The sequence below is a fragment of the Otolemur garnettii genome, unplaced genomic scaffold (genome assembly GCF_000181295.1).
Source record: "Otolemur garnettii isolate 467f Iridium unplaced genomic scaffold, OtoGar3 scaffold00080, whole genome shotgun sequence".
In the NCBI taxonomy this organism is placed as follows: domain Eukaryota; kingdom Metazoa; phylum Chordata; class Mammalia; order Primates; family Galagidae; genus Otolemur; species Otolemur garnettii.
Window position 1 is genome coordinate 5,523,221 of NW_003852475.1, and position 27,954 is coordinate 5,551,174.

At 37.0% G+C, this 27,954-nt stretch overlaps 1 protein-coding gene across 1 annotated transcript in view; it reads left to right on the plus strand.

Annotated features, from left to right (window-relative positions):
• Window positions 1–27,954, plus strand: part of THSD7B (thrombospondin type 1 domain containing 7B) — a 1,042,983-nt gene that overhangs the window by 569,404 nt on the left and 445,625 nt on the right. The window contains exons 9-11 of the mRNA XM_023515847.1: window positions 3,715–3,906; window positions 5,604–5,838; window positions 14,903–15,018. Of these exons, the coding sequence (XP_023371615.1) occupies window positions 3,715–3,906; window positions 5,604–5,838; window positions 14,903–15,018 (543 nt within the window). The remainder of the gene's footprint in view (window positions 1–3,714; window positions 3,907–5,603; window positions 5,839–14,902; window positions 15,019–27,954) is intronic.

The following is a 27,954-nucleotide window of genomic DNA, read 5'->3' on the forward strand; positions in this document are numbered from 1 at the left end:
CTCACCATCCTTAATCATCAGAGAAATGCAAATCAAAACTACTTTGAGATATCACCTAACTCCAGTAAGATTAGCCCATATCACAAAATCCCAAAACTAGAGATGCTGGGGTGGATGTGGAGAAAAGAGAACACTTCTACACTGCTGGTGGGATTGTAAACTAATATGTTCCTTTTGGAAACACATCTGGAGAACACTTAGAGAACTAAAAATAGACCTTCCATCTCATCCTGCAATTCCTTTATTAGGTATATACTCAGAAGACCAAAAATCACATTAGAACAATAATATTTGTATCAGAATTTTTATTGCAGCCCAGTTCATAATTGCCCGGTCATGAAAGAAGCCCAAGTGCCCATCGACCCACGAAAGAATCAATGAATTGTGGTATATGTACACCATGGAATATTATGCAACCATAAAGAAAGATGGAGACGTTATGTCCTTCATGTTCACATGGATGGAGCTGGAAAGTGTTCTTCTTAGCAAAATATCACAGGAATGGAAGAAAAAGTATCCAATGTACACACCCCTATTATGAAATTAATTTATAGCTTTCATATGAAATCTATAACCTAATAACAGCCTAAGAATATGAGGAGGGGGAGGGAGAGGGGTGAGGGAAATGGGTGGAGGGAGGGTAATTGGAGGGATCACTTCTATGGTTGTTTATCTTCCAAGGGTACAAGTGAATCTTTCTAAGAGTAGAATATGAACGTCTTAACACAGTAACTAAGAAAATGACATGAAGGCTATGTTAACCAGTTTGATGAAAATATTTCAAATTGTATGTGAAAACACCACACTGTACCCCAGAATTGCATTAATGTACATGGTTATCATTTAATAAAAAAAAAAAAAGGTTGGCAGGAATGTTGACATTTAACTGCGCTGAGGAAGTTGGAACATCAGTTTATACGAAACCGGAAATTTTAAAAAGTTTTTAAATACCTGAAATGAGACTGAGGGCACTGAATGTGTAATGATAGGGAGGACAGTAAATCTGGGTCATCTGGGTCACAGAAAACCAGAGCAACTGGGAATTTAAGGAAGACAGAAATGTAACAAAACTTGTGTGCCAACCTAGATCGTTCAGAATTTGATGTCACGTAGCTCTTCCAAAATAGGCTTGTGCTTCTCATGCATCTCCAGTATTGCCTTCCAGACACATTGTGCTTACCCACCTGTTCCTTTGCTGACTCTTCCATTGCCTAAAGTACTTTCCCTCACTGCCACCAATTCATAGCCTTTCTCTTTCCCTTGTGGGAAGATAAGATCACAGCCCCCAGAGATCCTTCTCTTCCCTGATCTACTGCAGTTTTCTGTTAAAATCACACAGCTGCAACTTGACATTTACTTTTGGACTTGGTTTTCTTTTTTTGTAAGTCATATCTATCATTACTCATGAGCTCTAGAGAGATAAAGCATAGTCATTCCATGTATTTTTGTCCCTTCATATGCCTTGGACATAGTATGTGATCATCAAATACGAGGAGTTGATAATTTTATAATTCTTTAAAACAGAGTTTTCTCAAAATATCTTCATAAAAATACAGCCTCTGGGAGAGAAATGCTCCTTGATTAAATGAGGTTTAAAAGCAGTATATTGCATTTCTCTCCTAGGGAATTTACAATATATATTGGCATTTTTAAGTCTCTGAAGAGTTTTTCAGTAATGCAACCAGTTTCACATTTTTTAACCCTAAACTACTCAACTTTCCCCTACTTTTATTCCTAAGACCCCTGTGGATATCTTCTTCCGCAAAACATTCTTTGCAATATATCACTTTAAAATGTTTTGTATAAAAAACATATGATATATAAATAAAACATAAATAAAATGTTTTATGTAACAGTTATGCTAATGATACTGACAAGTGTGGAAATTAAATTTTGATTAGATTCAGGTTGGGTATTTTGTTTGGCCTGATTGCTTCTCTACTTGGAAAAGTACTACTCTGTAACTGGATTTGGGGCTGGGGGAGGGGTGGGGGTGGAGTGGGCACCTGTGCACGTGTGTGTATGCACAGTGTGGACTCAACCTGAAAGTAGATTGCAGCTGAATCTACTTCAGTAGATTGGAACTGGCCTTTTAGCTTGATTATCTGCTGGAATCTCTATTACTTTTCATAATATGCTCTAAAAGTTTTATTTGTACTTCAAGGGCAATGAGCCTGACCTCATTTACAAATATAAATGTAGATATTAGCCACGTACTGTCTTCTTCTTCGGGCAGGCTTGCTGACTGTCAGCTTGTTTTATTTACTTCGTCAGGAGAATATTGTCTTCTCAGAATTGGATGTAGCATGGTTAATGGGAAAAGCAGAAGTTTTGGAAGCAGGAAGTTTGAATTTGATCCTCCATTCAGGCCTGTGTGACTGTGAGCAAGCTGTGTGACTGTGTACTGTGTGACTCCTGCTCTCTGAAATGAGATGGATCACGACTGTCATTGAGAATTTCTTGTGAAAGATTCAATAACACATGCTAAGCCTGTATAATGTATGGAAAACACAGTGCTTGGCACAAAGGAAGATGCTTAATAAATACTAGTCCCCTTTGCAGTAATTTTTTGTGTCAGCCGGATCATGACAGGAGAACTCCCAAACCCTAAAGCCATGCAGACAGAGCTTGCTGTCTCCTGCAGTTGCCATTCCGCATTTACATTGTTATTTCAAACAATAAATAATGTTCTTCTTTGTGTCCTCTATTTTTATGAGCAGACTGTGAATGGAGGGATTGGTAAGAGTTGAATTATTATTTATAAAGAAGGAATATTTGAACTGTAAAATAACAAGGAAATAACCTGAAAGAGAGTTTTCACAATTAATTGCAATCATCTGAGATTTGGAAAAGTAGCATCAAAATCATCCTTTTAGTCTTAACATCTGTTGATTGTAAAGCATCATCCCTGTTCTTCTGTAGTTTTTGAAAAAATCTTGTACTTTGTTATGATGTCAAAGGATTATAAATAGTATTGATATAAAGATGCTAGAACAATAGCAAAATTAGAAATCCTTAGTATGTGATGGATCTTTCTGCTGTATTTTTGCTTGTAGTTATTTTTTTTGTTTCACAATTCATTAGGCTGTTTAAAAGGGTAATAGTAAAAATATTAGGCAGAACTTCAGACTAGATGCCAACTTGTATGTCAACGTATTATATAATTTTAGCCACAAGCCCATTTGTATTTTAGTTTTGATTATTATCACTAGCAATAGAGTCATCATGTGATCATCCTGTTTAAAGGAGGTAAATGCACACACACACAAAATTATTCTTTATAGGGTGGATTAGAATACTCAACATCAGTTGCAGCAATTTTCAGGACAACAGACTAGTCTGAGCTTTCTTTTGACTTGAAATGTATACTTTATATGTATGGTTGTCAATACCATGTTGATCTTGACTGTTTCCAGCCATCCATGGCTAAATTGTTCCTGGAACAAACCAACTTTGTTCCTACAACAGATGAAAATTCAGGGTTTTCTTAGTATCTACCTTTCTTAATGCCAAATTATCTTCTGGCAGTTTTTCTCAACATGAATATTATGAATGAATGAAGAAACAGTGATATTTTATACTTCATTGGTTTAGACATCAGGTGAAATCTTTAAGCTAAAATGAAATAATAGAGAAAGCAATGAATCTAAATGTTCCTTGGACTGGCTGCAATTGTGCATTAATCAGTATCTGTCTTAATCTGGTTGATTGCAGGAGAACATGTTTCAGGGAGTCTCTGCCCAGTACCTCCTCCTCCTGAACGGATGGTTTGTGAAATTCCCTGCCGAATGGACTGTGTGGTAGGCGAGTGGACAGCATGGTCATCCTGTTCCCAGTCCTGTTCAAATAAAAACTCAGATGGGAAACAGACCAGGTCACGAACGATCTTGGCATTGGCTGGAGAAGGTGAGTAACAGAAAAGGTGTCCACTCTATCCAATAACGTCCCCTACCATAGGTGACAAAGAAGGTTGTATTGCAGAAATAGCCACCCAAGGTGATATCTCTATTTCCTGAATTCATCTTAACATTTCATTTTCATGCATGCTTTTTTTTTTTTAATTTAATCCTCTGGTTTATCTGTGCTGGGTTCACATATTCATATGAATTACTTTGACTTGTACCTGTGCATGGGCCAAGGGAATCAGATGGATGTTACATTATATTTATTTCTTAAAGCAGAAAGCAGAGTTTGGTTGACACAGATGAGGTTTCAGGTAGCTCATGCAGTTATGAACATAAGCAGAATTTATCTGGTAAAAAGAGCTCCAAATTAGGAATCAGGAGACATGGCTTCTTGATGGGGAACTGCCACTAGCATCTGCCAACCACCTGATCTGTGAGACCTGCTTTCCTGTTCTGTGATACTAGCATTCTGGAGGTGGGAACATGAAGCCTGTGAAGATAGCTTTGAAGAAGCTAAAAAGTGCTATGGGAATATAAGCAGGTGACATCAGTACAAATTAGAGGAACAGCTGTTGCTGTCATTTATAGTGATGGTCTCTGTCCCCAGATACACACATCATTTCTCTCATGGCCTCCCTTGTCTCTGTCTGCCCAGGGCTCAGTTAGAATAGCAGGGTAGAGTGGCCACTGGCTGTGGGGAACTCCTTTTTAAACAGAATTCTGTTCTTTGATCCTGAGAAATAGGGCCAGGGTCAAGATAAATGAAAATTTTCATATTCTTTAAGTGCACTTGATTCCCTCACTTGTCTTTTATATTTCTAGAAGGGGAGAACTTCCAGAAAGCTCAAAGTCAAAGTAGTATTTAATGGGGGGGGGGTGGGAGAACAAGAATAACAAAACTAAGGTCACAAATCTTGGGCATTTGTCCCACTGAATAAAACATTATAGTGTGGCAGAGTAGGAAAAGATCAATACTTTAGATAAATACCACTTTTTACATAGATATAACAATGTGGGGAAAAGGACAGTAATGAAATTTGATTGTCTGACTTGCCTGAAAGTGTAAGTGTGCACATCTGTCTGGTCTCTCTGCCAGGATAACACATTATCAGGTATTATTTCAGAGTTTAAGGATGGGCTCTTTCCTGCCGAACATTAATGGATATTTCTGAATTTTTCAAGTTGCCATAAAATTCTCTACTTGATGCAGGATGGGTGTCTTAAAATGACTCTCTGAAAAAAATAATGCTCCTCTTAAAAAAAAGGAAGACCATGTATAAATAGTGTATGTGTGTGTTTTCAATGTAATATCACTTCAAGGTCATATACTATTCTATCTAACTGACTAAGCATATGTAGGCATAGTAATATATTTTTAAAAGCAAATTTCTTTGGAGTTCATCTCAGAAATAATATGCACCAGAGGTGGGCAGTAGAGTCAATTAATTTTGCAATTTAGTTGGCGTGATCTGCTGCTTTTTATTTGGTATAGAAGAGCACAATATATTATCCTTAGGTAGTTGCTCAGAGCAAGAATCTTTAGCCATAGAGTGGGAAAAGGGGGTCAGTGACTCAGACCTTTGGAAAGCTGCATCAACAAAATCTTCTTTCTAGACCATTAAAACATCAAAAATACCAATTACAAGAACAACAATAACAACAATAACTCTGTATTCTCTTTAATTTTATTTTTTGCAGGTGGAAAGCCATGTCCCCCTAGTCAAGCCCTCCAAGAATATCGCTCATGCAATGACCATTCTTGTATGCAGCTTTACTGGGAGACATCGCCATGGGGACCATGTTCTGAAGAAACATCAGTAACTGCCCTTAATGTAACCATTGGCTGGAATGGAGAAGCTACGTGTGGTGTAGGCATTCAGACCCGGAAAGTCTTCTGTGTCAAGAGTCACATCAGACAAGTGATGACCAAAAGGTACTATCCATCTGTTACTCCTAGTGCATTTAATCATTGCATAGTCAAGTATTTTTAGTTGAAAACAACTATCATTGAAACAATTGATTCATCTGGGTCTGTGCTAGAGTAAGAGGATTTTTATTATTGTTTTTGCTTGACTCTTAAAGACTAATGTTTTTTTTTAACCCATTATTACTTAATGGATAAAAATAATGTCCATAAACATGCAATGTGTTTGAATAATCAAACAAGTTTCCCAAAGTTGGTCTCAGTGCTTTCTATTCTTCTCATATTACATCAAGAGTGGCTCAACATAAAGGTAGATTTGGCATTCTGGGCTGTACCTTATTGTTCTTTAGACTCTGCAGAAGAGTGCAGTAGAGTGAGCAGATGAATCTGTCCAGCCATTTTAGTTATACTAATCCAGGCCTGCAAGTGGTTTACAGTCTCATGCATGCTATATTCTCTGAACATGGAGGAGAAATTTTTTAAAAAGTAAATAGGAAAATATGGTCATGGGATATTAGGGCATATATATCCAAATGGATCAAGAACACCTGCAAGTGAACCATAGGAGTTTCATCTCAAGACCCAATATGAAGATATGTCTCTTTCTGAAGTTGATGTGGGGGTGCTTGTAAAGAAGAAAATAAATGGACTCTACACAGTGTACAGAGACTCAACTATCCCTAGGAATTTCCCAGTGGCCAGGTATGCAGACCCTACTTTAGCCACATGGGTGGAGGTGACTTGTATGGGCTGGCACAAGTTTTGGTCTAGTGTCATATGCTAGGCAACTTTGAGTCCTTCCCTAGGAATTTTCAAGTTGGGAGAATAAACGCTCTCTCCCTTCTATTCATGATACTCTAAGCAGATAAGCTGAGGATTGCCACAGATATGATCAGAGAGTGAGCTGGATGCTCAGAAACAAGCAGAAATGGAGTCATAACAAATCTTGCCATAAGATTTAACAAATCTTGCCATAAGTCATAACAAATCTTTTTCTATAAAGTCCTCTGAGCACATCATATTACTTAAAGATTAATTTAAAGATGTTTTGAGCCTTTGTTCCCTCCTTCCTAACTACGCCCTTGCCCTTTCTTGAAAAATAGGCAAATACATTCACTCTTCTTAACTCAGTATAAATTGTGTTTCTGTCATAAGGAACTCAAATACCTGAACAATTTCATCCGAGGCACTGGGGTGAAGGGTTCTTGGCCTTATCCACACTGCCATGGAAGCCACTTTGTCTGTGTGTAAGGAAAATCACAAAAACTCAGTTAAGAGAAATGAACTGCTTATGGCAGAAACACTGGACAGACACTGCCCACTGTATGTGGTAGAACATCTGATGAACAGATTGTTTTGCAAATACACATGAAGATAATTGTGACTTGAACAGGAAGCCCTTTCCTCTCTCTCCTTCTATATGTTCTGGTTGTAAACTCAGACATCTGTAAGCTGCATTTGGGAGAAGAAAGAGGTAAGGTCTTCTTGACTACGCTTCACTCCAAGTCACAGCTATCATCATGTATATTTTTAGAATCATCTGCAAGTGTACTCTTTAACACAGTGTCTGACATGTACTTTCCATAAACATTGTTGGAATTTATGAATAAACTAGTCTTTTGTGTGGTAGAGTGATAAAAATTGACAAGTTTATGGTTATGAAGGGGAGATTAAGAGAAGCTGTTGTTTATCATTGCTTCAAGGAAAAGTATTTAGTCTTCTCTGATAAATTTTGGTAAAAGGGACTATCTTAAACAGCAATGAACAGATCATACATATGACCTGCTTATACCTGTTTTAATCCATAAATGCTGTTTCTGCTCTAACACCTAACTGTATGCTGCTTGTGATGTTTTGCAGAACATCAGCTTGTGTCATTTGTATATTTCAACTTGCTGGTAGCCATAGCAGCACAGGGATTGATTAGATCAATTGATAAATGGATGCTATAGACAAATATGGATGAGAATATTTAGCGTAATTCATGGGGTTATGGCAAAAATTCTGAAAGTTTTATAAAGGTGTTATGCAGACATGAGACCTCCTTTTGACTGAGAAGGTTTGCAGCCTAGATAATGTTTACCTTTATGATCTAAATTTTCAACTTAAAAATATGCATGAAACGTTAGGATAATATGAGAGTAAAAATAAATATGGCTTAGGTATTGAAGTAAACCCTACATAAATGCTGCAAACTATTATTTTTCAGCATGCCTGAAGTCTGATCTCCCACTAAAGTTCTTAGCTCTGAACCACAATAGGGAAAATCTACTTGAATATAATTTATTTCATAGCAAAGGGGAATTAGAATTGAGATGGACAGTCACAGAATAAATTATCTCATTTTAAAGGGCTATTTGGATAGGAAAGCTTGAATTATATGTTCAAATAGTCACCTAATTTCTCTTTTACCTTCTCATTAAGTACTTTGAGTAACTTTTTCTATAAAGTCCTCTGAGCACATCATTTTACTTAAAGATTAATTTAAAGATGTTTTGAGATCCCCCAAAATCACAGGACTAAAAGTTTATGGTTTAAAGCATAATTCATTTGCTTAAAAATTTACATAAAATATTATCATGACACTAAATCACCTTTGGTTTTTCGACAGTTAACGAACACAGAAAAATCAATGGCACAGATGTTTTCTCACATACATACTCTCTCGAAAGCATTGCTAATTACTTTTTGCACTGCTAATGAGCCTGGAAACATACCACCCAAGTTTCAATTCTTACTCTATGTCTCCAAACACTCCTGCTGAACATGAACAGCCTATGTTGACTTGAATAAAGTTAATTAAAATTCGCCTATGTTGACTTGAATAAAGTTAATTAAAATTCTTGAGGTTAATGAGATTAATTGAGCTAAAAAAAAAAAAAATTCCTAGTGAATCACCCACCCATTGAGATTATCAGCCTTAGAAAACATCTTTTGCTCTGGCCTCCAAATATATTTTTGTTCTTTTTCATGTGAAAGTCATTTCAGCAGACAAAGATCCCTTGAAACACATAAAATTCTTGGAGTGGAGGTTGAGATATAGAAACAGGAAGGGAAGAAGGACATATCCTAAAGAAAGACTGGTGAGAGAAAGAAGCAGGTCTCCATGGAATGGGTAAACTAAAATAATGTGTTTTACCTGTAAACCCATTCCATTGAGATGCAGTTTCCTGCATGTCCTCACATCCCTGTGTTGTTTGGTTTCCATGTTTGCACAGGTGAGAACATCACCATTGTGTGAGTTATAGAACTGATGCTATCAGAAAATGAGAACTAGCTGAGGCACAGCTCAACCACAGTAATAGCTTGTTGGAATATTCTTGGAATTTGGTTTTGTTTCACTATTCAGGGTTTTTTTCTCTCCCAGAGGCAATGTACAGAACAATAATAAAGATTGAAAACACACAGCTCAAACCTTTCCAAAGTTCCTGATAAGGCACTTTCTGCCTTTAATGTGAAAACACCTGGCATTTTGTGAGATATAATAATAAATAGCTCCATTTAAAAATTTAATGTCTAAAACGTTGGCAGTTTTGGCTCATCTATCTGAGTGAGATGAATATGTCTGCTGCTGGGTCAGAAGACTGATCAAGGAGATAGAGCATTGTATGTCTGCATCTTGATTATGGAGGCATAACTGGAAAATGGCAGGTCTTTGTAGCTCAATTTGATGCATTTCAGCACAGTGCTTATAAACAACTGAAGCCTAGTGTGTGGCCAAGAGACAAGAGTTATAGAACATTCCAGTGCAAGTCCAGGAAAATATATGTACTGAAATGGAATGCATTCCCCTTTCATGAACAACATTGCCAATCCAGGCTCAGAGTGTTATGTGAAAGTAGGAAGTTAAATTATGACAAAGAGCAAAGAGCCATATGTGCTTGCTAACTAAAATATGAATCTATATGCTTCTCTGGGTTTCAAGGCTTCAATTTTGTTGTGGAAATTGCTATAGAAATTAGCCTAATATTCCCCAGCATTTATTTGTCTTCAGGCTTCAGTAGCGTGGAATACTGTTTAATCATTCAATGGTACTAAATATTTACAGTGAGCTGAGTTCTAGTATTTTTAAGATATGATCTAAAATGGAATTCTACCAGCAAAACATCCAAAATCAGTGTGTGTTTGAGTGCACACACAGACAACAGAACAGCAGCACAAAAAAATGTCAAAAGTCTGTTTTGGTTGGTGACAACCTATAATTTCTGTAAGTGGGGGAGCGCTCAAGTTGCTAAATTCAAACATGGTATCTTTGAGACTAAGAAGATGTTTGTGGAAATTGAAAATGAGATGATGCATGAAGAGGTAAACACATGGATAAATAGAAAGAGGAAGTTGAAACATTGAGGACAGGTAAACCTTGTTGGCAGAAGAAATGACAAAAAGACAATTTCGCTGGCAAGAGACTACTTGGCCTTTATCAGAGCAAAGATCACTTGTATTTGCAGGAAAGTCCTCCATTCATGGCTTCTATAAAATTGCTATAACTTAAGCTTGACTTTGTCACTAAGGGATGGTATAGTTTCTCTCTTGTGGACTGAAGGAAAGACCAGGCGAGAGAAAGCGGCCGTACCATGGGGAGGTGGCATTATTCCCAGTGAGCATTTATTGTGAGTTATACTAATAAAGGATCAGTAAAGGAGGCACCATCAGTGCCCCTAAGGAGATTAACTCCTACTCCTAATTGAAGTGGATAAAGTTCTTGCCATATGAGCAGTCCTCTCTAGAAAGGTTGAAGGCTAGCAACACAAATACCCCTAGTCTGTTTCATGACTGTATGAGCAAGTTGGGGAGGGTGCGTGGAGGGGCCCATGACCCACTCACACAGGGAAGTCACCATTCCTCAGGTCCTGCTTTCCTTCCCTGACACATATCAAGAGAGGTTGGAGAGAAGTTAGATTAAATGACAGTTCAATTTATTTTTAGTAGCCCTCAGAGTATGAATAAACTACTTGGGGATGATTTTAGTGGTTTTTTTCTTTTGCTGTCTTGACTAAAGTACAGTATAAATTTTCATCTCCAGAATAGCTTGTTTAAATAACACTATATCCACGTAAAGACGCTCTTCTTTCTTTCCATTGTTATACTCACTGAATTGATCTATTTGATAGATGTTTTGTGTCTGTGTGTATTAAGGATGGTTAACAATATGCCATTAATAAGGATTAATTCACTGAGCATTTTTTCTGTGAGTATATACATTTTTCATCTTAATTAATTTTTTATCAAAGCATTACACATTTTATAATAGCAGTAAAATAACACAGAGGGATTGGTGATGAGAAGCAGTAGGTTCCCAATCATCCCCTGCTCCACTTGCCAAACTTAACCACTTTTTAACAGCTGCTGTTTCTCTTTCTCTCTCCATTTTCACTGGGTAAGCATTCATATTTTTCACCTCTTTAACAATAAATAGATGAACAGTGAGAGCTCTTACATCCCCTGGCTCTCACTCACCCCTTCACCCCTCCTGCCCTATCACTGACACCATTTTGTTCTTCTTCCACTGGGTCTGTATGTCAATGCAAGTAAACACAAGTGTATGTTTTTATCCTTTCTCCTTTCAGTTGTTTACCCTCTACCTCTAAGTGATATATTTTTCACACATCATCCATGTGTCTCTGCATTTATCAATTTAAAACAGTCATTTCTTGATTCGCTCCCATGAAAGGAATAAAACCTAGCTCATTTACACTAAATCTTCTTCAGGCTCCTCCGTATTTTTGCATTCCATTGTTTGTTACATTCTTCTTCTTCTTCTTCTTTTTTTTTTTTTTTTCCTGAGACAGAGTCTTTTTTTTTTTTAAATCCCAAACTTTATTTATTTATTTATTTATTTTGCAGGTTATAGCCAGGGCTGGGTTTGAACCCACCACCTCCAGCATATGGGACTGGCGCCCTACCCTTTTGAGCGACAGGCGCCACTATGAGACAGAGTCTTGCTTATTGCCCAGACAAGAGTATAGTGGTGCAACCACAACACATTACAACTTCCAATTCCCTGGCTTAAGAGATCTTCCTGGCTTAGTCTCTTGAGTAGCTAGGTAGACACTGGGTCTCCCTATGTCTTCCAGCCTGGTTTTGAACTACTAGCCTGAAATGATCCACCTTGGCCTCTCTACAGTTCTGGGAATACAGGTGTAAGCTACCATACCTGGCCATATTAATCCTTTTTAATTTTTTACATACTATATCATTTAATTTTATTTATTTTATATTAATTTAAGCATTTAAATTATTATGGGTACATAATAGTTGTATATATTTATAGGATACACACGATGTGTTGATATAAGCATAGAATACGTAATAGTCAAATCAGGGTAATTAAGGTATCCATCACCTCAAGCTCTTATAATTAATACTTATGACTAATATTCTTAGAACCTTTGTCTTAGCTTGGGTTACTGTAATAAAAATACTGCAGGCCAGATGGCTTAAACATTTATTTCTCACAGTTCTGAAGACTGGAAGTCCCAGGTCAGGGTGACTGCATGGTCGGCTTTTGATGAGGACCCCTTCCTGATATGCAAATGACTATTTTCTTGTGTCTTCACATAGAGGAGAGTAGAGAAAGGAAACCAGCTCCCTGGTGTCTCATCTCATAAGGACACTAATGCCATTCACAAAAGCTCCACCTCATGATCTAATTATTTTCTAAAGGTCATTACCATGAGGGTTAGGTTCCAACTTACGGATTTTGAGGGAAAACAAAAATTCTGTTTGTAATTATGTTATTTCTTATTTCATTTGTGTTTTAATTAACTCTCTGAACACCTGCTGTGTTGGAGGGGAGCCTCTGTTCCTCTGCTTCTCCCCATCTTTCATCCTGTACCCACTGCATCCTTACCTTACTGTGACAAGAGTGATTTATTGGAACATTTGGTTTCAACCCCAAATTCAGTCTTCCATGCTTTGCTTATGCCTTGTGTCTAAACTGTTAAAATTATAAATATGTGTCCAATTTTATAATTATATAAATTGATGAGGACTGATGACAATCAGATTCTCACTTTATTCATTTCTTCTCTTACTCTTTGCGTTTAAAATATGGACAATCCTTGTGCATGTTTGTATACAGTTGGTGTATATTTTCACTCTAAATTGTCCTCCCTTTGTCAACTCTGATGTTTTAGTCCATTATTTTCTTGTTAAAGTTTTTGCCTCTGTTTTCTCTGTACTGTCCCAGTGGAAGTCTATTAGTTACTTGTTTACACTTCCCATGCTGCAGTCTTTTCTACTATAATTTTTTTTTCAAGTGCTTTTTCTCCATGTGTCTTTGTATACATGATTGATTATCCCAGTGCCCTCAGTTTATCATCTGCAAATGAAGATGATCTGGTATAGGACTAACTGAAACAACGTAGGCAAAACTCAGCTTTGGCTATACCATGCAGGGGATACAGGGCTCATGCCATCAAGCTTTATATACTCTGCATCTTGTTCTTTATAAGAACTGATGGGAAGCAATTTAAAAAACAAATACATGTTGCAAAGTGCTTTCTTGTTTTTCTCTTTAGTGTATCACTGTTGTAGAAAATAGTAAATGTGGTTTTTAGCCCTGTGTACTCATGAAAACAAGCATTAAAAGAAACACACAAAAACTTGTTTGCTATTTTCTGAGACTTTAGTTCTTCCAAGTGATTGTGAATCCATTCACCATTATATTACTTTCCTCCCAAATATGGAAATTAAATTAATAATAAGCAAAATTGCAGAATTGATATCTTTCTCTTATTAATCCTAGTTAGTGTATTTAATATTTGCAAGCTGTCATATCTTGCATATTCTAACTCATCAGTCTACAAGTTATTTAGAAATACCCACTGATTTTTACATACTTTAGAGTTCTGTTAATGATCAAAGAGACATAGTATTTTTTTTTTTTTGAGACAAGTCTCAAGCTGTTGCCCTGGGTAGAGTGCTGTGGCATCATAGCTCACAACAACCTCAAACTCTTGGGCTTAAGCAATCCTCTTGCCTCAGCCTCCCAAGTAACTGGAACTACAGGCACCCATCACAATGCCTGGCTATTTTTTGGTTATAGTTGTCATTGTTGTTTGGCAGGTCTGGGCTAGATTCGAACATGCAGCTCCAGTGTATGTGGCTGGCACGCTACCCTCTGAGCTATAAGGCACCAAGCCAGAGACATAGTATTTTTAAGTAACCTTTAATAATTTTTGTTTCTCAATATATCTATATATTGCTTTTTATTTTCTTTTTGTAGAGTATCACTAATTTTTTTATTATTCCAAATAAAATATTTTTATTTGAGATAGTCTCACTTTGTCACCCTCAGTAGAGTGCTGTGGCATCATGGCTCACAGCAACCTCAAACTCTTGGGCTCAAGCAATCTACTACTTCTTCTTTTTTTTTGAGACAGATTCTCATTAGGTCACCCTTGGTAGAGTGCTGTGGCATCACAGCTCACAGCAACCTCAAACTTTTGGGCTTAAGTGATTCTCTTGCCTCAGCCTTCCAAGTAGCCAGGACTATTGATGCTTGTCACGACCCCTGGCTATTTTTTTGTTGCAGTTGTCGTTGTTGTTTAGCAGGCCTAGGCTGGGCTCAAACCCTCCAGCCTCAGTGCATATGCTGGTGCCCTAACCACTGAGCTACAGACGCTGAGCATAAAATATTTTTCTTTAAGTTTCAGATTGTTCATTTAAAAATATGTCTGAATTGATATTGATGGTAAGATGCTTTCTTAGCATTTGTCAGTTTTAGGGATTGGTCTCTGGGTCTAGAGGGCTGAAGTTTGCTTTAGCCTCTCTGCTGGCTGTGAGCCTTTGGGCAAGTAGTTTCACTTCCCTGGGTCTTTCTTTCCTCATCTGTAAAAGTAACAAGAGAGTCTTTATATGTATATATATGTATATATATATATATATATATACACACACACACACACACACACACTTAAGCACATGGGAAAATAAGAGTAGATACATTAAAGTGTTGAACAAGTACAGAAATTTATAAGATATGAATTGAATTTTTGAAATTCTATATAGTTCTGTGTTAAATTGCTTGCTTATTCCAAGAGGCATTGACATGGTCTGTTTATGTTGACAGGTGTCCAGAATCGACTCGTCCCGAAACTGTCCGCCCATGTTTTCTTCCATGTAAAAAGGACTGTATTGTGACTGCTTTCAGTGTGTGGACGCCCTGCCCAAGGTTGTGCCAGGCAGGTAGGTGTATGCTACTTTCTTAATGCTTTTTTTTTTTTAACCATCTGATGTTTTCCCACTGCTAAAAAAAGTGAGAGATTGTTTCCCCTCTGCTAAAAATTTTTTTAGAACATCATTTTTTTTTAGACATGTCACCCTGGAAATGAGGTTGGTAAAAGTTTATAAGTGAAATTGTGTATTTGCAGATCCATCAGAACTTGGAAGGGAAAACATACTCAGTTATTACCTGTCATAATTTTACTATTATGTATTTCAGGCATACTCGTTTTCTGTTGAGGATTTTGAACATCTATTCCAGTGTGATTCCTTATAAAACATCATCACTATCACAATTTCTATATTCCTGCTTTGTTCCTGGACCCTTCTTCTGGGCACATTTATTAGAATATATGGTTTAAATACTACTTAAACACTATGCTTACATCACTGATATATATATATAATATATGCCCGTGTGTGTATATATATATACACACACACACACACACGTAAGCACATGGGAAAAGAAGAGTAGATACATTAAAGTGTTGAACTTAATAAGATATAAATTATAAGATAATATTATAAGATATAATGTTATAAGGTGTTATAAGATATAAATTTCTGTTCTTAACAGTGATGCTTTATACATCTGGGTGTATTTGGAGGGCTGTGATCCAGAATACTTGATACCTAAGTTATAAAGATGAACACACAGTGGTGCTTTGCTAAAGTAACCCTCCTTCCCCCCAAGCTTATTATAATTCCTTGATGAACTTGTCCATGTGAAGATACAATTACTCCTTGTCCCCAAACTCCATTTTGGCCTAATATCTAGAGTTAATAACTTGGTCCCTCTCCCCAAGTCTCATTTGCTAACCTTCATACTTTGGATCTTTCCGTTGACATGGAAAAAACGAAAGGAAAAAAAACCCAACTATATATAAACCAATCTAAGAAAAGGAAGGACAAAGAGCATATTAACCCTAACAGAGTTCGGTGGGTGTCATCCACTCCTCCCTGGCCATCTTGCCATCTTGTGGTGATCATGTCTCAAGCAGGACATGACTCTGTTGGTATTTCAGCTTCCTGGAAGAGGGAAAAAAGAAGTATGGAATTTTACAGAGAGAGAACCTATCAGAGATTGAGAGCATTCACTCCTTTCTTTGAATATTTCCAGCCCTATGTATCTATGATCCCTTCCCTCAAATTCTCTATAGCATCACTTCATGAGAGTGACATGAAAATATGACCAATATTGCCATGGAGCTCGCAGTCATTCAAACTAATTCTCAATGACTGGAAACAGAGCAGTGACAGATGTTGAAGACTGTCATCACTAATGTCTTGTATTACAACAGTGGGGCTCCTGCATAAAGTTTTTTAACTGTGCCGTTGCATCTTTCTAGTGAGCTTTTGTCACATATAAGAGGCATCCAATGAGGTTTGCTTATGGCTTGAGTCAGAAATAAATATATTGAATAAGAAAGAGTTTTGAAAATAGAATGCATTGTTTATCTGATCTTTTGAGGGATGTGAACAACAATCTCTTTGGAAACAAAAACTGTTTTTCTCTTGAATGAAGATTCAAATTGAATGAACTGGATGAACAGGGTTTGTCACATAGCCAGGGGAATGTCATTTCCCGATAGAGTAGGATTGAAAAGGTCCTGTCTACTGTCCGTATCCTGAACCATTTGAAAGGCAGTTAGTTTCTAGGAGGCTGAATTTTAGAATTGTAGTGGTAATGTACCTGAAAAACAAAAAATAGACTCTTAAATATTGAAAAAAATGCAAGAGGATGATATAATCTGTGATGAGATACTTTTGTTGAAATTCAACTATTTCTTTTAGTTTCTCATTACTGAGTTTAGCATAATTCCTCTGTTAAGTGGTTAAAAGAAAATAAAAGACTGCATTTTAAAGAATACCTTACTGATAGACAGAACTTGATTGGAACCATTATAGTTTCTTGATTTTTAGGCAAGCAGATTAGCTTTGTTGAGCAGGTGCACCCTGGTGACCAGAGACTATTTCAGCCACTGCTATTCTGAGTATTCTGCATTCAAGAAAAATCCATCTACAGCTTGAGAGTTTTTTTTTTTTTTTTTCACTAGCATTGGCTAAAGGCAGTGGAATCACAGGGCATGTAAAATAATTGCACCTTCAAACACCTTTAAATTTTACTCCAATTTCCAGAGATTCAATTAGTTGTTTAAATGGTTGGCATTGTTATGAAAATAGTTCTAAGTCTCTGTGGTCTCTTTTTGCCTCCAACAGTTTAAGCCTAGATAATTCATTTCACACCTTGGCAGCCAGGGATCTGGAAGAGTGAAGATTCAATTTTCAGATTTCTTCCAGCTTTCCACTTCAATCCTATTTACCCTCATGTTTAGTTTATTATACCTTGGGAGCAAGATATTATTAAATAACTGTGGGTTAATTAGGAGGTACTATGCAAAGCAGCACATTTTGGAGGCAATGGTACCTATACACCTATGGTTCTCAAACTCTATTGCATTTGAATCACCTGGAAGCTTTTATTAGTATGCAGATTTCCAGCTCCATGACTAGAAATTCTGATTCAGTAATCAGGGGATGAGTTCCAGGAATTTGCAGTTGTAAAAAACTACAGCCCCTGAATGGTGACACTCTCTCCCTCCTTCTAAAGAAAAAGGGCTATAGATCTGTGAATACACCTTGATTTACCTCTTGGCACTTGGCTCCTTTTGTAGCTCCTTGAGGAATGCTTCACATTCAACCCAGTTCAAGAGGCTATGGATTGGGGTATAAGAACACAGATGCTGGAGCTAGGAGGCTGAGTTTGGAGTCCCAAGTTTACTAGGGACTAGTCCCAAGCCTTTTCCTTGCTAGCCTTCTCTCATCTGCCACTTACTCTCCCCTACCTACCCCATTAATTAGATCAGCCCACAGCATCCTGCACATTCTTTTATGAACTCACCATACTTATCTTTAGATTGCCCCTGCTAGATTTTAAGTCCACTAATGCAGGAATCACTTCTGCCTTCCCCAGGACTGTAAACCCAGCTTAACTTGGGGGCATATAGTTGTTACTCCCTACCTATTTTTAGAATGTACATTGTTCCATAATGAGATAGAAGAGTGTGGGTTTAAATGTAGGCAGTAGATTTTCAGTTTTGGAGAGTGTCTTTCAACAGATATTTTGGGAAATGGTGCTCTAGGACAGTACTTCTCAAACTTGAATGTGCCTAAAGGTCCCCTGGAGATCATCTTAATTGCATATTCTAATTCAGTGTGCCTGTTTGGGGCCTGGAATTGTACCTTTCTATAAACTCCTAGGTGATACCTATACTTTGGGTATAAAACTCTGTGGGCGGACTTTATTAAATATTTCTTTTTTTTTCTTTAAGAGACAGAGTGTCACTCTGTTGCCCTCAGTAGAGTGCTATGGTGTCACAGCTCACAGCAACCTCCAGCTCTTGGGCTTAGGCAATTCTCTTGCCTCAGCTTCCCAAGTAGCTGGAACTACAGGCACCTGCCACAACCCCTGGCTATTTTTTGTTGTTGTTTTTGCAGTTTGGCCTGGGACTGGGTTCAAACCCACCACCCTCAGTATATGGGTCTGGCACCTTACTCTCTGAGCCACAGGCGCTGCCCTATTAAACATTTCTAAGCAAGGCAGTGTCTTGATCAAAGGTTTATGGTAAGAAGCATGAGTCAGGGACAGACTCAGTAGATGGGGGAACACAACTGTCCTAGGATGGGGGATGTGTGGAGAAATGTGGATCAACCTAAACTGAGAGATTAGAAAAAGTGTTTCAGGAGGAGGATGGGCCTTAGCAGGTAAAAACTCCAATTAATGAGGAGAGAGGGGCTCCTTTTTTGCAGATGTGGCTTCCCTTTGATTGAGCAAAGTTGAGAAAACATTATATTCATGGTCCCCAAACTTGGCTGAACAGAAGACCTCTAAAATATCCTAATGCTTTGATCCTACTCCTAGTTAGGATGTATAACCAGGAAATCATAGGATATGTAAACCTCAAACCAAATCCATTTTAAACCTCTCGGAAAGCCAAGGTGGTTCCAGGAGACCAAATGCACCAGCCCTGATTTGTGCCTTAGTTGTGTTAAGTTTGAGTTGTCCTGACTAGGTTCTTGAGTTAAACCCTTAAGACTGAAAGGTATTTTTCAAGCCATAAACCATCTCTAGCTAGAGCTAGCCATGCTTGTTTTCCTCCTCCCCCTACTTCTCACCTTAAAGAAATAATGATAATCCCACCTCCTTCTAAGCAAACCAAAAGTCTACCAAGTTTTGACCATATTATGGCCTAATAGGTTTTAAGTCCCTGTAATCAAAAAACATTTCTTGGTATTTTTCTTGTTATTTTCTTCCATTTATTTTTACCCTGTAAAGCACATGCCTGTCTGAGGTATTGAATGTTTGGTTACTAATAGCAGCAGTGTGCTTACATTGTTTCTCAGCTCCACTGAATTTTTTCAAAGCACGCTGTCTGAGACTCACCTCAGCCCACCTCAGTCAGAATTTCTTCAGTTTGAAAGGGTATCTTCAATATTAAAACACTCCATAGGTGACTCTTATAAGTAGTAAAGAATGAGAAACACTCAGTTTTTAATATTTTACAATATATCTTCACATACATTTTAACCTACTACAAAAGATCATTGGTAACTGTTTGCCTGGCTGGTGTTGGAAATTAATGATCTCGGCCACTGCTTGTCATTAGTGTCAGACTCCACATTTTTACTTCAAAGTCACAAATCATTGCTATTTTTTCTAAGTTTTCTATCAGGCTGTCTTTCAAGAGAGTCATTTTTATATTTCCAACATTTTTATATATGAAGTTTCAAACATATACCCTAAGTGAACATAATGTTAAAAGATAGCATTAATGGTTAATCCAATGTATTCTTGTATGATGATGGCTACACAAAGCAGTTATCAACTCACAAACATTTTTATCTTTGTTATTCTACCAGTTATCCTCCCTCTACCCCTAATGGACAATTTAAATAATTCCTATATGTGTTTACTACTTTATGAGAAGGAAGAATATGGAGGAGGTAAAGTTATTAGACTCAAAGATAAAATGTGACATTTTCAAAATAGAATATTCAACAGAATATTTTTTAAAAACATAGAACTGATGATTATTTGTCAATCTCAATAGTTAGAGGGAGTTCCTTTAACTTTTAACTCTAAGGGGTGAGCTAGATAGCAGTGTCATGGGAATAGAAAGGCGAACAGAAAGGCCAACGTCAGACTGCTGCTGGGAATTGGTAGGAAACCTCCTTGGCTGGTATCCAGTTCCTCCGGTATCAGCCCACATAGAGTTATGCTTGAGTTTCTAGTATCAACAACAGTGATTTTTTTTTTTTAAACTAGGTAGTATTGAAATATTCCTAAGTTAGACTACCTGGATTCAAATGTCATATTTGTCATAGAAATCACTTTAAATTTTCTGTTTTAATTTCTTCCTTTTCAAAATGAGATAATATTAACACCTATTTCATAGAGCTGTTATAAGGATATTAGGACACATGGAATAGTGCATAGAAATGGATGAAAATGATGATGACAACAATGACCTTAAGAGTTCCCTAAGGTCAGAGAACTTGTATTACATTGGTGGCCTACAGTATGAAGTCCTCCTTATGTTGGTGTCCATTATGGCACTTGTTTCTATGTCTGTGTTTTCCCCGGACAACACTCTAAACTCTAGAGATCAGGAGTCTTTGACTCCATTCATGAACTTCCAGTGCTTAGTACAGTGTCTGGTGTGTGATGAGCCTTCAGTAATTGTTTTTTAATGAGTGCATAAAGGAACTCCACTCTTCTGCCCAATTTTAATTTTTAAGATTTTGGCTTATTCAGATGAAACTAAGGCATTAACGGATTTTTTCTGCAGATCCACGATAATGAGGGTATTGATTATTCTGAATATCAAAGAGATCAAAAATAACCTATCTGGGACTTCAGAATTTTGACCACTCAAATACATACAAACCCTACCCGCTCTGTCTACTTTCCCCTTTCAAACATATGAGGCTCCCCTCCTTTCCACAGATTTATCTGTACTTTTGCCCACATAGGCAGTAAATAATAGAAGGCTAATTTATTCCCAACAAATGAAGGGTCTGCTATGTCTGCTGAATAATGTAGAGGATATGAGCCCAGAATTCTGGCCCTAAAAATGATGTTGAAGGTGATCTAACACCTTGTTCTTCCTTGAGAAAGTGACTTTACCTAAATCTCTTTTACTTTTTCTCTAAATTTTGGATAATGTTTTATTTCCTAAAGTGTTTTTGAAAATTAAATAAAATTAATATGTAGAACTCACATATATATCTCCAGACCTAACCGTGATACATGAGCATAGGTATCTGTCTTTATAGGTGACACTGGGTGTGATTTGCTTTCTATAGCCTATAATTCAAAGTCCATATATCATTACATGGGCCTAGTACTTAATAAATTTCCCCAATAATTTAGTAGGAGGAATGACAAACACTTGGGCTAGTAGAGATTACAGTTCTCAATCATCTTCCTGCCAAACTGAAGAGTTCTGCTGATAAAATTAATAACAGGTACATTCTTCCAATTCACAGGGGAAAAAAGTTAATGGATTAAATTCTCTCAATTAAAAATTCTTTTAACTCCAACTCTTTTAATCTCCAATGTGTTTTTCTTAAATGATGGCATCCTCTGTTTATCTCTATTAAAATCCAGCAAGAGATGTTATCTGCTTTGATTAAAAACAAACAAAAAAGGACATACCATCAGATTCCCATGACCATATCTTCTCAGAGCCTAGAACTCTTAGTTGGTGTAACTTACACTTCTTCTTCAGAGAAAATGTTAATCCAATTCATATCTGATCGGGTGGGGCATTTTAAGTCCCATATCCTTCCTCCCACCCTGTTACTCTCTCTCCTTTCTGGACCAGAGATTGATGTATATTTAGACCTGGAGTCCACAGTATCATCCGCTGGATTCTTCTTAACCTCCTACAGTGGGCCCAGGAGGCAAATCTAATCGCACAAGGCTAATAGGTGGGGAACCCCACACTCAGGACGATAAAATAACTGCTCCAAGATTACCCAGTATGTTAGAATCAGAGCAATGATGAAATCGAGGTTCCTCTGTTTTCCTCCTTTGATGACACATTACTTGCCGAGTTCATAGGCACAGAATAGCTTGCTTTTGCATTAGTAACTCAAGAACATGGAGCCTGGTACCTGTGCTACAGCTTTATCATAGATCACACATCACTTTGGCAGATGCTGTGTCACAGACTGCTTGGGATGGGATGAGGATAAAGGAAAAGCTGTTTTCTCAGTCTTGCTCTATAGATGAGGCAACAGGGAAAACACTGTGCTTATACAGCCCCAAAGGAGCAGAGACTAAGTCAGGAAGCATGCAGTTACAAAATGTGGTATGTGCTGTACGGTAATTAAACTTACTAGACTGTACAGTTAAAGAAAGGCAATCTAGACAAATTGAACTTTGATTGCTGGAAGACTGTAACTTCAATATAGCTTTATATAGCTATATTGTATATTGATATGTAAATGCTATACATATTATATGTATTATATGTATCATTTCACTGTCTCTTCCTATTACATTTGTAATAGCTATAACTTATTAATATGCATTTCCTTCTTTTTCTTTTATTTATTTAAAAAATTTTATTTTAGTTATATATGTGTAGAATGTGATATTTTGATACTTGTGGTAGAATTATTGAATCAAGCTATTGAACATATCTATCACCTCATCTGACAATAGTTAATAATATGTATTTCAAAATAGCTAAAAGAGTAGTTTTTAAATATTTTTATTACCCTTTGTAATTTTTATGTCAGTCTTATATAGACAGAGCTATTATACTGTTTACATTACAGGAAATAGAAGCATAGAGATAGAGCCCAATATTGCAAAATTAATAAGTGTCAAAACTATGTGGAATCCTAAGTTCTTAAACACTTGTTTAGCAACCAACATTTGCTGAATGATCCCTGGGTTCCAGTCACTGTGCTAGGGATGCTGTGCATGTATGCACAGAGTGATGAGTGATACAGGCACACATCTCTCCATTATGGAGAGGGACCTTCTAGTGAGGGAAGACAGAGGTATTGAACACATGACTAAATGAACATGCAGATAAAAATGTGGTGTGTGCTCTGCCGAAAGTCAGAGTGCTAAGAGAGAAGGTCAGAAGAAAAATCTGATTTTCCCCTCTGTCTAGAATGTCTGTCTCTTCATCTCTCTTGTTTGTCCGGATCTTACCAAGGCCTAAATCCTTGCCATATCCAAAGTTAGTCCTGATCTTTCTGTGGGAAATAACTACTTCTCCCTCTCAAGTCCCATAACCTTTCTGAATTGCTTGTATTCTGACTCTTAGTAGAAATTCTGTGTCCCTCTGAAGGAAGATGAACTCCTTGAGGGCTGAAATTTTTCCCTTTTCACTTTTCAGTCCCTAAAGTGCCCAGTAATAAACTCAAGGCAGAACAAAACTCAGCCCATGCCAAGTAAATGTCTGCTGGTAAGACCCACTGCGGAAAGGGAAGTTGGTCCACCTTCACAACTTGCTTTCTCCCGCAGTAATTTGTGTAGCTCAAGGCTACATGTGTAACATGCAATGATGCTGGCCACAGAATGTGTGGCACTTAGAGTGTCAGGTTCGTCTCTGGTTTCCTTGAGAAGGAGGTTAAAAGGGAAACACCTTTCATCCTCTTCCCTTAGTTTTATTTTTGTTCACTTATTCATTCTTTCATTCAATTATCACTCTGTTATTTGCAATAAAATCATATCAATATCTCTGGGAAGTAGGGCTGTTTAATTACTAATTTTTTAAAGTTATTTCTCGTTGGAACTTTACATTTCAGCAGGGGTCACCAGCTAGGTAGAGGTTACTGTTTTCAGCAATATAGATACAGAAAATTCTACACAGGGCTTTGTAGAATTTATTTTTGATAAAACCAAAGAATATCAAGTTAGAATACAAAATTTTGGTCATGTACAATCTTTCTGGGCCTTAGACTGACTGAAGGGTAAGACTTAGAATAATTGAAATGGGTTTTTGAAAGTGTGATTCAGGGACATTTAGCTCAGAACTATGTGGTATGCTTGTTACAACCTTATGAGAATCTGATTTTAAAATCCGAACTGCAGCCTGAAAATCTGCATTTTTTAAAAAAAATTCCTTAATGTTTAATGATTCTCAAGTATGAAAACCACTGGATTGGAGAAACATTTAAGAAATGGGTGATGAGCACCTACAGTCTTTTTCTAATCATATCTGTTTTTTTTTTCAAGGATCAAAGTTCTTCAAGGCACATTAGGTAAAAAGAGGCTTGCTGAGACCTTCTAACAGGAGATCTCAGAGATCTCCAGACATAAAGAAAATTAATCCATAGGGCCATAATGGGAACGGGAGATGCCAACAGGAACCCAGGCTCCTTTCTTTATCTCTTGGGGCCAGTTTGGTTGCTCCTGTCTCTGCTTCCGACATCTGATGGCCTGCCTGTTCTCACAGGCTGCATTGGATTCTGTCCACCCTATAATCAGCAGGAACAAAGCCCCAGAACAGCTGCCTACTCCCCACTCTCCAAAACTTCCTTTTTTTAGTGCTTTGTATATTTTACTTTGTTTTTGTACTTTTTAAAAATTTAATATGAGGGTACAAACTAGGTTACAATATTTGCATTGGTTAGGTAGAGTCCCTCTTGTAGTTGTGTCCTTCACCCAAGAGCTAGGCCATATACTCTTACATTGTGCCCATTAAGTAGGATCACATCAATCCCATTCCTCCTTTCCTCCCCTCCCCCGAATTGAATTGAGTTTTTCTCTTATTTGGACATGTATTAGATCATTGGCTGGCTTCATATTAGTATTGGGTACATTGGATGCTTGCTTTTCCATTCTTGTGATACTTTACTAAGATGAATGTGCTTCACCTTCATTCAGGTTAATGCAAATGATGTAAGGTCTCCATCTTTTATTTCAGATTAATATGAGGATGGACATGGTTAGGTTACATTATTTGCATTTGTTAGGTAAAGTCTGACTAATAGTTGTATCCTTCACTTAGGAAGTGTACCATATATCTATGCTCTCTTTGAGTGTGAACTTGCCAAACTCTCTCCACCCTATCCACTTCTTGAAAAAAAAAAAAAAGAAAGAAATTACTGCCTGTCAAGTTTTCATGTGGTATTAAAGAAAGATGGCCACTATTAAATGAAAAGACTATTCAAATAAAAAAATAAATAAACTGGGTGGAGAGAGTAAGCACTCACTCTAAGTATGATCTGGGTCATATGTTTTACTTCACACAAGATACGCAGTCTCTGTGCACTTAGATTTTTATAAAAATGTCTTGGCTTTGATTCCTGTCAATAGTCTATGGTTAAAAAAAAAAATTGTCTCAGTGGTCTTATAAGATAAGCCAACATACCAAACAAAACAAAACAAGTAAAAAAGCAAAAGAAATGGCCAAATACATGTAGTTGTTTAGTGCATGGGGATTTGTCCTTTACTCCTGAAAGCCAATGTCATGCCTTTTTAGATGGATCTAATAGTTACTTTAAAGCACTATGAATTTCCTTCATTTAACAGCAACCCAAATTTCACATTACATAAATAAATTCTGTGGCACACATGGATATTCAAATAATTTATTGTTAGTGTTGGTGGCAAAAATCTATGTTTCTTTGGATGTGAATGTTCTTTCTTTACAAAATGCTTTTACTTCTGGCTGATTTCATTCCTACATCTCTAGAATTCTCTGTGCATCATACAATATGATCCTTTTTTGGTCTATAGGGGTAAATGAGTTGTTTTTCAGAAACTAAGGTATCCATTCTAATTAGGAGTTTATTTTTAGACTTTTATGTACTTTTATGAATAAAATGAATAAATTAGTTTTGATTTGCCTGGGTGTTTCATTAAGTTTATTAAATAATCTTCTTCAATTAAAAAAATAATTTTATTTGCTTCCTTGGCTTTGGTCCCATTTTAATATGATTCTAAATTAGAGTGTGGTTTCAAGAGGTTTTTGACTCACTGGATTAGCAAAGATGATAGTAGATGTATAAAACTGTTTAATTTGTATTAGTATAATAAAGCCTGGAGTTAGAGGTGGAATTGAATGTGGGTATCTTAATATGTCAATTTGAACTCCAGGTTTTATAAGAACAGAAAATAATTTAGATATGATAACAAATCAAGAAGCTATTAAATTCATACTCAAAATGAAATAGATTGCATATGGTTTAAACAAACAACTTTTAAGCATCCCCTACATAGAAAACATGATCCCTGGGTAGTCTGCCAATCTCTTGAAGTTGCTTCAAAATTTAGTTGCTACATATAGATGGTTCAGATAGAATATCTGTTGAATGACATATTTCCGATGATAAAGAATAAAATATCCAAAAATAAGTATACTAGGAGTAACAGACTCTCTGCCATTTGAAATCTTTCCAAGTTAAATTTAATTTGCTGATACCTAAAATATGCTTCTCATAACTCTATTTTGAGATCTTATGGATATACAAAGTAGAAAAGCAAATCACACGGATGTGGTGACAGTTCTGTTGGAATTGGGTTAATTTCTAACTTGACCAACAATGTTCTCTCTTATAGCTGAATGGCCACAATTCTTTGAATGGGTATTTGATTCTATTTGCATAGTGCTTAATTGTATTCTTTCTTGATCTACCCAGTTGTAATGGGAAGAGGTTGGATCTTGAACTTTTGAATATAACAGACTCATAATGGTCACTTGGTGTTGTAACTTTTTGGCTGTGTATTATAAAATTTAGTTAACCTCTCTGAAACTCTATGTGCTCATTTGCAGCATACATATTACACCTAAATTGCCACATAGATACAATATCTATAGGACAACTTACATCATGAGATTTTCTTACCCCATGCCGGGAGGCGTGCTTGGCAACAGCTGCTGCGTATATGGTAATTCACTCCTTGTCCTACATAACATATTTCATTTCCCTCAGGTAAGTTTTAGTATCCACAAGTACTCAAGCTCAGGCCATAAATAGGAATTTTATAAACAGAATATACTTAGGACTGTGTATATGGAGGATAGATTCATATAGTGGGTATAGTGGAGCAATGCATGTAATAAGAGATTAATAAATTTAAATTGAGTTACATTGTATGGAGTTTGAAATACAAGACCAACAGATTATGATCTGATTATGATATGGCCTTGAACTTTAAAAAGTTCTATCTTTTACCACCCATCTTTCCCTCCACCCAAAATCAGAAACAAGAGAGAGTTAATCAAACAGAATGAGAACAAAATGTCAGCTGAATCTCAACCTCAGCATTAGATTTTCCTAACTGTTTACAGCCCATGCCAGATAGCTGAAAATTCTTCCTAGGTGACCACAGCTGAGAATAGAACTGAATATGTGTATTTTCTGAGCAGATATTCCCCAAAGAAAGAGAGAGCTGGGAGTTACACATGTGCCTTTCTTGCTGTCAAAGTCATGATTCAGATGTCACTTCACCTTCCTGAAGGAGACGTAGGTGAGGGAGGTGGAGAGTGTCCTGGGATACAGAGGGCGGTGACATGGGTCTCCTTTCTCATCAGGAAGGCCATCCCTACTATCTGGTGCTGGGCAGCTTTGTGAACCCACATACTGCCTCCTTTACTTCTCGCTAGCTACATCAGTTTCCTTTCTGACCAACCTTGTTCCTTCTTATTCAGACATTGACTTACTGTTTCTTCTCTCTGAAAAGTTCTTCTTCTAGCCTTTTGACCAACACTTTGTTTTCAGTTCCAGTGTAACTCTAAGTAGTTTTGATTTGCATTTCTCTGATGATTAAGATGATGAACAGTTTTTCATGTGTCTATAGACCATGCCCCTGTCTTCTTCAGAGAAGCTTCTGTTCATGTCTCCTGCCCACAATGAAATGGGATC